At 37.0% G+C, this 11,387-nt stretch overlaps 1 protein-coding gene across 1 annotated transcript in view; it reads right to left on the reverse strand.

Moving 5' to 3' along the window:
• The window catches only part of slc6a17 (solute carrier family 6 member 17), a 35,458-nt gene extending 26,866 nt beyond the window's left edge, over nt 1-8,592 (reverse strand). Inside the window, exons 1-2 of the mRNA XM_079826251.1 lie at nt 8,189-8,592; nt 1,822-2,238 (exon numbers count right to left, since the gene is read on the reverse strand). Of these exons, the coding sequence (XP_079682377.1) occupies nt 1,822-2,116 (295 nt within the window). The 5' untranslated portion in view covers nt 2,117-2,238; nt 8,189-8,592. The remainder of the gene's footprint in view (nt 1-1,821; nt 2,239-8,188) is intronic.
• Nucleotides 8,593-11,387: the final 2,795 nt, after the last annotated feature.

The raw sequence follows: 11,387 nt of genomic DNA on the forward strand, positions 1-11,387 counted from the left end.
TCAGATCTATTTAATGAATCGTTTATCCCGTTCACAAAACTGGCCACTAATCAGTCTGATCCAGTTCCTGAGTGAGCACTGAATCGATCCGGTCACAGTGGTTAAAGCTGCAGTCCGTAAGTTTTTCCTCTTTGTCGCCTGCAATTGCAGTTATTTGCGGAATTATCATCTGTACGTGGGTTGTGCATCGGGACTGCTCCTCAGCACGGATGAATCTAATGTTTTGACCTTTCTGGATTACATTCCGCCATAAAAATGATACGTTTAATTATTCTAGCTGCTGTGAGAAAAGGCAACAAATGATCAGCCACCTGCAGCATCCTCACATGCGATATAGCCTAGCTAGCCGGACTCCTTCTTTATGTATACAGACATGACGTAATGACGCAAAGACATGCTCGAATTTCCCACAGAAATCCACCAGTACCACTCAAATTATCACACATTATTACAAGCTTAACGCTGTGTATCGGACTAAGGTAAGGAGATCGTTTTGAACACTTGTTGGTTATGTACTCGCTCAAATGATTTTGGATAATTTTTGCCAAAAAAAGTTACGGACTGCAGCTTTAACAGCTCACTGGAGGTGAAGATTATCAAAGAATAACTGACATAGTCAGTCACACAATGCTATCATATGGCTTCATAAAAATGTGAAATATAGTTCACAACTATAGAATTATCTTTATATATAACAAAATAATTTAATAATTTCTGATTAATCATCATATTCACGCTTCTATTACCTCACGATTAGACTACTGTAGCGCAATTTCACGTTCACACCTTCAGATGGTCCAGAGTGTTGCTGCAAGGTTGTTGATATCGGCCAAAATGACTATATGACCTCAATTTTTGTTTTTGTTTGTTTTTGATAAAGCACTCTTAAATCCCTCAATCTCTGTTAAATCAAAAGGGTGATAGAGCTTCTTCGATCACTGCCCTTAGCTTATAGAATCAGTTGCCACTTGACATCCACCTTGCATCTTCACCACTCATGGTTTTTAAATCAAGGTTTAAAATACATCTTCATTCTCTGACGTTTTTTTTGGTGCTATATAAATAAATGTTATTTACTAGAAAACATTTATTATTCTTTCATGGTGTTTTTGATATGCAATTAAAATGTGGAGAAAGTTATTTATTGAAAATTTGGAGTGACTTCAAGGTTTGAGTTCGTTGTGCATTTTGATGCGTTTTGAGGAAAACACTATGTGTGTGGGCACTGCTGCTGAAAGCAACCTCTCGTTTGTCTTTATATATGCACATCATTCTGCTACATGTGTCATCCAAATGAACTTCTGAACCCAACACAGTATTTTGTTATCTTCCCTTACAAAGGAACTAAATGCATTAACATGTTAACTATAACAAATAGATAGAAGACATTGAATTTTCACATCTTATGACAGCCCTAATTTCACTCCCTCAGTCTCTCAAGGTTGTTTATTTATTGCAAAGTTATCGGTTTAGTTTTTATACTAAAAATTCTAGAGGATCGTGTCATACTAAAACCAAACTGCTAGGTTCAAAAGTGTAACATTGTACTAAAGAGTAAATTATTGCTTTAAAATTCATCTTAAAATGTTATTGTCATCAACAAATTGGAGAGAATGTTGATTTAGTTTTCAACTACTGGATGAAATCCAGTGCAAAACACCTGAGGAAAACATTTGTGAATCTTAATTGGTGCTTTTCTGTCTTTTTGAGATTGAAATCGATCATGCAACCAGTGCATGAACATTTCTCCTTTTTTGTTCTTAATTGTTTGGGTTGAACCTCGAAATGGTTACAAATGCACATCACTAATAAGTAACTCACCTCCTCCGTTCTTCTGGCAAAGATAAGGGAAACGCCACACGTTACCCAGGCCCACCGAGAAGCCCACCTGGGCCAGGATGTATTGCAGCTTACTGTTCCAGGCAGGTCGACCGTCTTCCAGGTCAGGGGAGATGTCTGGTTTGCCTATGGGCGGAGGGCCCCCTCCTGTCATGTTCATGCTCATCTGGCTGCTCTTGTAGTCCATGGGAGCCTCCAGCGCCAGGAGGTCAGCCACAGACTCTGTAACATGCTCATTACTGTGCTCGCGCTGAGTCACTTTACTGCTCTTGGGCATGGCTGTGCCGTGTCGTGGTGATCCCAACAATTAAAGGTGTGAAAGAAGAGCAGAGAAGATTGGAGGTCACAATAACTGCCCCTTTGGCTTGATACAGGTGTGGAGAATGAAGGTTTGTGCTCCTGTGAAAAGAGCATGAATATATGAGAAATCGTGCCACAAGAGATAAACTTACGGTTATGGGATACATAATATAGACTTAATCATCTTCCAAATTCATGTCCATTTGTGTTACATTTAACAAATTTGTTCTGTTGACTGCTGAATTTTATAACTCAAGCCTAAATATTACTCTGATTTATTAAAACTATCTTAATATTGCTTTTGGCTCTGGACTATAGAATACATTACATGAAAAGCTAAGCAATCTGTTGTAATGGAAGCCAAGGCAAGCACTGGTAGGACAGATTGGAAGATTTTTCTGACCAGTGCCATCTAGTTTCATATATTGCATGTTCAGAATCTTCTGGGGGCCATGAAAGCTTTGTGAAAATTATAAAAAATACTGGTGCTAGCTGGCAAGGTTTTTTTTTTACGCCAGCGGCTAAAGAGTTGAAGTACAGGTATATTTCAAATATAAAAATGTATACCTAAATAGGAACATAGTTTTACACTTAAATTGCAAAAAATAATATATAAATACAATAGTAAACTATGAGTATAATGTTAAATTCACTTAAAAGAAAACTTACAAGCATACTTATAAAACTACTAAACAAGTAGTTTACTGAGAGTATACTTTAAAGTGTAATTTCATAAACTAAAAAAATGTGCTACAAGTATTTAACTAGAATAGAATCAGTATACCTCGCTATAAGTTCTAGTAACACCTAGTTGCAGAACAAACAAAAAATGTTTACTACTGTTACACTTAAAGTATATTTAGTCCAAAGTAGTTTTGAAATAGTACACCTACTACTAGTACATGATATTAGTATATTTACTACATAAAGTGTACTTAAAATATACTTGAATTTAAGTATACTTAATAAAATATGCTTGAAGTATACTTTTTGTAAGGGTTGATGAATAGAAAGTTTAAAAAAAACTGCATTTATTTGAAATGGAATTCTTTTTTAACATTAATAAATGTATTTACTGTCAAATTAATACATATTTGCTGAATAAAATAATTCATTTCTTTAAAACTTTTGAATGGTAGTGTATATAAATACATTAATAAAAGCAATTTGCACTTAGTATGGCAAAACACAAGCTCAACACGTATAACATATTTGCATACTAATATTAATGAGAAGATTATCAAACACCAGTGACAAAATAATTTTTCTTACAATTGCAAGTACAGTGTGGAGAAAGCTTGAAGTGTGGAGTTCAGGGTTTCCATTCATTTTGATGCAACTTCAGGAATACACAATGTGTGTGGGCCCTGCTGTTGAAATCATTCTTTTTAAATGCATATGATTCTGCTACATGTGTCATCTAAATAAACATCTGAACCCAAAACTTACACAGCATTTCATTATATTCTCTTACAAAGGAACAAAATGCATTAACATGTTAACTACAAAAAAGACACACTGAACTTTTGCATCTTTTGACAGACATAATTTCACTTCCTAAAGTCTCTCAAGGTTGTTTATTTGCTGCCTAAGGTATCAATTTAGTTTGTATGGGTCCTAGAGACTGGTGTCATACTAAAGCCAAAATGTACTACTAGGTTTGCACAGAAGTGTAAAAGGGTAGGGTCTTATCAGCAGCCCATTGGAACGAATTTTGGTTTAGTGTTCAACTAATGGATGAAATCCAGTACATCACAGCCTGAGATTAAAAAAGAGGCAGTCACTGACAAGCTTTTAATCTAGACCATAGGGGTGCTTTTCATGATAAATAAGGGAGAGGTGATGCATGAGCTGAGATTTTTATCTACTCAATGACTAGGGAATGTGGCAACAAAGCCGCCATCTTTGCTCTTCCCACCTCTGTTTATCTTTGGTAATGAGAAGCAGCCTGAGGCACTGAAAAAAAATCTATACAGCTTATCTCAAATACAAGAGGACACAAGACGTTGCTGTGTTGCTAGGAGATGCCCACCCACCACCGCCCATGACAACCTACAAACCGCCTCAAATCTGCTTGGGGATCGAAATGGGGAGGAATCCAACCACTGTTAAGAGCAAACATACACATCATATGAAATTATTGGCATGTGCAATTGTGCATTGTTTTGTCACATGGTCAATGATGATAAACATCAAAGGACCATCACACACTGAGTTTGAACTTTTGCACCCACTGTGACATTTTGCACAGCGTTCAGGTCCAAAACAGCCTGTCCGGGCAGCAGGCCAGTAAGTTCTCTACGTCATTATTATGGAAGGGATTATATTTCAGAAGAGAGCAAACTAGACCTGAAGATTGCTGCTCACCCTGCGCTTAGTCAGTCTTATTTTGCTGTGCATTAAACACATGGGTTCTGATCATTCCTAATGCAGAGAATGTGCTTGGTCAGTTGATCCTGAGGAATGCAACTAAGACACCCAAATCTAAGCCTCCCTACTGTTGACTGCATTCTTCAACATTTTCCCCGAGAATATAAAATTGCGGTGCTGATCAGACCCTACTATGGTTATCCAATATTGGTCTAGCTAAATATCCTGTTGATTCAACTGCACATTAATGTGCAAATATACTTATTTTATCTGTCTGGGTTGCTAGGCAATGGAGCTTGATGAAATTCTCACATCTTCCTGTGAACCTGCATGCTTTCTATATCAGAACAGTGAGTGACAGCTCATCTATCCAGTGCTTGAGAGCATCCGTGAACCAGATTTTCATGTTCATGAAAAGATCACACTGACATAATACAGTGATTATGGTAACTGCATGTTTTGACAGCGGCAAATTAATCATGGAAATTCAGAGAACCAATGTCCATCTTCTAGAAAAGTATATTATATTTATTTTTAGGATTGCTACAACAATAATTGTTCTACAATATTGTACATATTGTACTAGAATAATTGCTTAACTGAACAGCTAAATAAAGTTTCTGCTCTCTTAATGCCAGAACAGAATGTGAAGGGAAAACTGGTGGCAGAGATTATGAAAATCAGTAGCTCTTTTGGGTAGTTGACATTTGAATTAACATGCCCTTTGGTGCAGCATAAATTCCATTGAAAACTATTTAAATCTATTAACAATATGTTGATTTAAATATATATGTTCATATATACTCATCTATATATATATACATACACAGCTCTGGAAAAACTTAAGAGATCACTTAACATTGATTTCTTAATGTTAAGTGGTCTCTTATTTTTTTCCAAGCTGTATATGGATCAATGACATGACGTGCATATTTTGTGTCCAAGTAAATTATTTCCTTTTAAAATGATTCAAATAATACATATTATTTTATGCTTTGTTATCTTAGACCCCCAAAATGTCAGGTGGTGCAACTGTCTGAACAAATTAACAGACTAAGAAAACTATTTAAAATGGTGCTTAATAATAATAATAAAATAAATAAATGATATGGCATAATTTTAGTTTTGAAACATTTCATATAAACAATGTTTATAAATATCAGTAGTTTTAAAGCTGTTGATGTCAAGGTGGCACAACTGCAAACATGGCTCTTGTATTATGAATTGACAAGGTAATAACAGTAAACATAATAATTCATCATCCAGAAGACCCCAGCTGATTCTAGTGGCAGAGTGAAAAGGTTTGTAGATCTCTTTCAAATACTTGTAAAAACTGCTAATTTCAATAGTAGGTTGGTACACTCTCCATGTCAGGTGGAACAAATAAATTCATACAACTATTTGGTTGTCCAGAATGAGTATGATAGGCCTACATTTATTTGTAATACTTGCCGATACAGAGTACCAATACCTGTATTTTCATTGCATTTTTAATAAAAAAAAATATTAGATAAACCAAAAGAATATGAATCAAATTAGTTGGCTTAGCAAATAGACATTTTCTTCAGTTATTTTCATGCCAAATTATGCCTGTTAAAATGTATTATAGGGGATACTGTTACTTTCACTGTTCATAATTTATCTTTAATTTGATAGCACTGTGAATATTTAGAGCTGCTCCAGCAGGGCTCAACCAGTCAAGAGTAGTGAGTGATTTTCTTTTGTTGTTAGATTAACATTGAGGACAAAGATAGCAGTATGTTTATGAGGCTGCTGTCACTTTAAAGACCCCCTGTGGTGAAAATCAAGTTTTTAATATGTCTATGTGGTGTTCACATGGTTTGTCTTTAAGCATATTAAAAACAGTGTTTTTAATATGCTTAAAGACAACCCATGTGCAAATTCATAAGTCAACGCCATTGCTTACTGTTTTCTCATTAAAACTGCAATAAACCAAAGACAGTCTCTCAACAATGGTTTAAAATCGCTAGTGTTCACTACGTCACATCTTTTTAACCAATCACATCAACTTGTGGATGGGCTTTAGCATATCATTAACTGCTGTGTGTGCAGCAGGGGAGTCTCAAAAGAAGCCAGGTTATCCAGGTATATTTTTCTGTTGATTTGAAAAATCGTACATTTAGCAATAAAACGGGTGAATTATGAATACTTTTTTCCTCTGACTTTCTAAGTTGTTCAAAGCGTTTCTACGGATACTGATTAGAAGGCAGACGGAGATGGCGAACGGGAACATGGTTTGTGTAACATTAGCAACACATTATAAGCTGTTTGATAATGTAGTCAAGCAAAAGGCTGGTCATATTAATTACCGTAATGTGTCCGACGTTGTAGAGAGCGATACATAAAACACATTACCATTCTGATACATCGACTTGTAGACGAGCCTGTATAATTCACTCTTCCACTTCTTCTTCTGAATCTGTTTCTGGTTCAAACATATAGCCTGGCTGAATTAAACCAGGATTTCCACTTGCCATCGAGCAGCATTTACTAATATATATAAACTTTGATGTTAGATGCAATTAATCGTGACTAATCGATTTGATAGAACTAATTCATTTTAAATATATGCACAGGCTTACATTTCATCAGCATTATATGTTTCTGTTATGATGAAAATTGCATTACAAGAGCATGAAAATTAAAAGATGAGAAATTGGGCCACAAGAAATGAGTTTTTCCTGATGAGTGTTCTGTTGGCTGTTGAATTGTATAACTCAAGCTTAAATATTATTCTGATTTATTATAACCTGAATGAATCTTACGTCTATAGCATTCAAGGCAAGATTTTTCTGAACCTATATATGGGATTAAATAGTATAAGGCTATGGTACATCAATTAATTTAGTAGCCTAGACGTTCTTATCCAAAGCAAAGACCAATGAACACTGAAAGAAATAACAATATGAAATAATATATTTTTTCTGTGCAGAATAAAAGCATTTCTTTAAAATAAATCTGGCTAACCCAAAACATAGCCTATATTGCATACGTTCCCGTAATGACAAAAGTTGCATTACAAGTTACAATTTAAAATAATGCACGTGATTTATTTAATTCGTTTTCTTTTGAATATGAAGTAAAACATTTAGCCCTGTGTTTTCAAACATAATTGTTTTAATTCATACACAAATGAAAACGAGTAATGTATGCCCTAATTAAATAAATCACGTGCATCGTCGTCAAGTTTTCAGAGAAACTCGCCAGCTTAAGCATCACCTGAGGATGCGCCTGACTGCAGTCACGGACAATAATACCATTCACCTAAACCCTCCCTCATTCACTGATCTTTCAACACGAATCGACACGAGCAATACGCTTACGATTGTTTAAAAGCACTAACACGTGGAACAAGCGGGGCTTAACGTTGTCATGTATGTAGAGAGTACCACGCGTCTTGCAGCATCCTCAAGGTCAAATATTTGTGTCACGCTGACCTAAAACTGACGCGCCTCAGAGAAACCTCGTAAATAACAAACAACTGACCAGCAATTGCTGCTGTGAATTGTCGACATGAACTGCGTGCAGCGTGATAAAACGCTCTGTGCATGACAGGAATACCAAATAAGTTGACACAACGCAAGCATCGATGAAAAATCTCTCGCATCTTTTATCACGTCGTTTACTAGGCTAAATGAAGGAAAACCCGGTCACTTACTGGATGTCGAAGAGTGCGAATCAGACGCGAGTGTTTTCATATAGGTCTCAATGAGTGACAATAACCTGAAGAATCAATTTGATGCCTCCCATAGAATGAATCCTCGTTGATGTGCCGTATCCGTGCTCACGACTGAACCTGTCCAGAAATGCGCAGAGTAAGTGAGTGAGCGCGCCGCCTGACGCAAAGCCCACTATTGTGTATTCTCTATCAGCCTAAAATAGTAACTTTGGGGTCACGCTGACACATCCGTGGGCGTTGTCCGCGACAACACTTCTAACCAACCCACTCCCTGTTTTGTCCTCCAGTTGTTAAAATTCAAAGCACAACTTACTTCTCCTTACACGATTGGCAGAGCGCAAATTACTAGGTATACGCACGAGTCACGAACTCGTTCATACGTCAGCAGACACGTAATCTGCGTCCAAATTCTGATGAAATACCTTTCGGTGATTGCAGAGTAAATTCTTACCTCCTACCTGTGAAACTCACATGGGTGTCCAGATCTGTCCAAAGTCATGACAAGTCATTTAGTTCAAGATAAGGTTGTTTTCCCCACATTTTAAATCAATAACCCCATCAAAGTGAGAGATGACACTGGCTAAAATCTGAGCTCTACTGATGCTTTCTCCCCTTCTCTGCTATCAGAATGGCTATTTCTTTGCACCTGCAGATGAGTCTGATTGTGTCTAGCTCATTCTTCTTCCTGACATTGTGAGAATTTATACCGTCCTTGGCTTTGGCTGGTCTGGCTCAATTGAGTTTCTTTTCAATTTTGCTGTGTGAATTGAGATGGATATCGCAGATAGCTGATTAATGTCTTCAGCAGATGTTTCTTAAAGCCATCCCATTAATCACACGTTCTGCACTCCTGTAAAGATAAAGAGTGATTTAGAATGCATGCCTTAAAGTGAATAGATGGTTAATGTAAAACACTTGTGTCTGAGATCCTTATGAATTACAGTATACTCTAAAAAAAAGGTTCTATATGGCACCAAAAATGGTTCTTGGCTTGTAATCATAGGGGAACCTTTTTAAGTGCTATATAGCACCAATTTTGGTGCTTCAGTGGTTCTTCAGCGGTTGTTCAGAGGTTCTTCACCGGTTCTTTGACTAAGGTGCTATATAGCACCGCTAACTAAGGTGCTATATAGCACCGCTATATATACAGAACATGTTAAGATATGGTGCTATATAGCACCAAAAGTGGTTCCTCTATGATTACGACGAAGAGCCATTTTTGGTGCCATATAGAAACATTTATTTTTAGAGTGTAGCATTCACAAATCAATGCAATACTTATTTTTTTTACCTTATGGGACCATTGACACCTGGCACCATGTTTTACAGAGACCAAACTCTGACTGTTTAGTTCCCTGGGTAGGAGGCAGATCTGTTCGTCTACGCCTACTGTTTGGAGCCTGGAGAACAACAAACAGGTAACACATAAGCCGGATATGTGTTTGTTTATGTGTGAGTGTGTGTTTGACTCACATTAGCAGATGTGTCCCGGAGAAGCAGATGTTTAACACCAAAGGGAGGCTTTTTGGGGGCCGGGTACACTTGCAGAAACACCACCTGCTAAATGCCCAGATCCAGAATGGACTTTTCCTTTTCCACACTACTTTTATTGGATAATCAGTGGAATTGATCATTTAAAAAGACTCTTACTGATCACAGAAAGTATGATTATATTAACCAAAAAGTTTAATGGATTGACTGTAAATGAACTGAACTGATGCTAAATTACTAAAAGATGTAATTAATTGGATTTAGAAAATATTTCTGATATTTAAATTTACAAATGATTTTATGATTTAAGATTTTGTTCCTACATAAAAATGAATTAAAATGACTGAAAATAGATATTATATTGTCCACACAATTTACCAATATATTGGAGTACATGTATTATATCTGAATACATTTTATGTTTTTACTGTGGACCCTGATAATTATGAATGTATCCAATAGCTATAACAATTAAAGTTAAAGGGATGTTTATTATAAAGAAAATGCTCATAAAGTATACTAAAACATGCATTTTGAAAAAAAAAAATGCTTGAGATGTCTATTAATAATAATTTTAAGTAAGTTTTAAATTGCATTAGCTTCTTTTAGGGTTGATTGTTAAAGGATGAATAAACATGGCCTTCCTGTTCAATGGAAATCTACAGATGGGCGTAGATTCTGCGTGAGCCGTGTCATAGCCCACGTGGCTACCTCAGACGTATGCATCTACTAGGTAAACGCTAGTAAGGCACAATGAGGATGTTGGCACCTCCCTTTCCACAGATGTCTAAGACACCGGGATGCTGCATGCAGACGTGCGCAAACACAGCTAAAAATAGGACTGAAGTACCCAGCAATTCCCTCCCTGTGTTAAAGCCTCTGGGCACGCTGGAGCATCCTCAGCCCTGTAGCGAGTGTGTGTGTGTGTGTGGTGTGAATCACTAGGCTCTAGCTCTCTCTCATGGAGCACAGAGAGCTCCTCACCCTTCTCATGTGACTCACCTCGCCGGGGCCCACTGCTGGGATCTGTTGCTATGGCAACAGCAGATCATATGATTCTGACTCATTCGCTGCGTATGTGTGTGTGTACGCGTACTTGGGATTATGTTCTGGTGGGATGAATGAGCCATGGTGGCACACGCATGTCAGATCATGGTAAAACGGATGCCTGTCTACTTGCAACCTAACATCACACACTGCACGCGTCATTTAAGCCAAGACTTCTAGTTCACACAAACACAGTACAGATCATTAGCCATAGCACCGGTGTTTTATTCAACCATAACAGTTAAATCCCTGATGGCACAAGATAAATAACTATACAGCATAACAAGCTACGATCCCTAATTGCTGCAAACACAGCATCTGAACGCAGAACTTATGTAAACATACACGTGATATGGAAATGTTTTATTTACCTGAAGTTATATCAGATGTGGTCAGATCTTAAATCTATTAAACCTGTGTAGACCAGCGTTGTTATTGTTAACAAAAAAAAAAAATATAGCTAACGTATGCGATGAACACAATTTCCTCTGCTGTTCTTATCATACTGTGAGGCTGCAATAGTGGTCCCAGAGAGAGGCTTTAATTATTGAGAACTTGCTGGCGTCACCGTGACCTTGAGTGAAGTGCATTTGTGTGGATGCTCTGCACTGGCACACACATGCTAGCCTGACGCATTACA

The sequence above is a fragment of the Gobio gobio genome (assembly GCF_949357685.1).
Source record: "Gobio gobio genome assembly, chromosome: 10".
NCBI lineage: Eukaryota > Metazoa > Chordata > Actinopteri > Cypriniformes > Gobionidae > Gobio > Gobio gobio.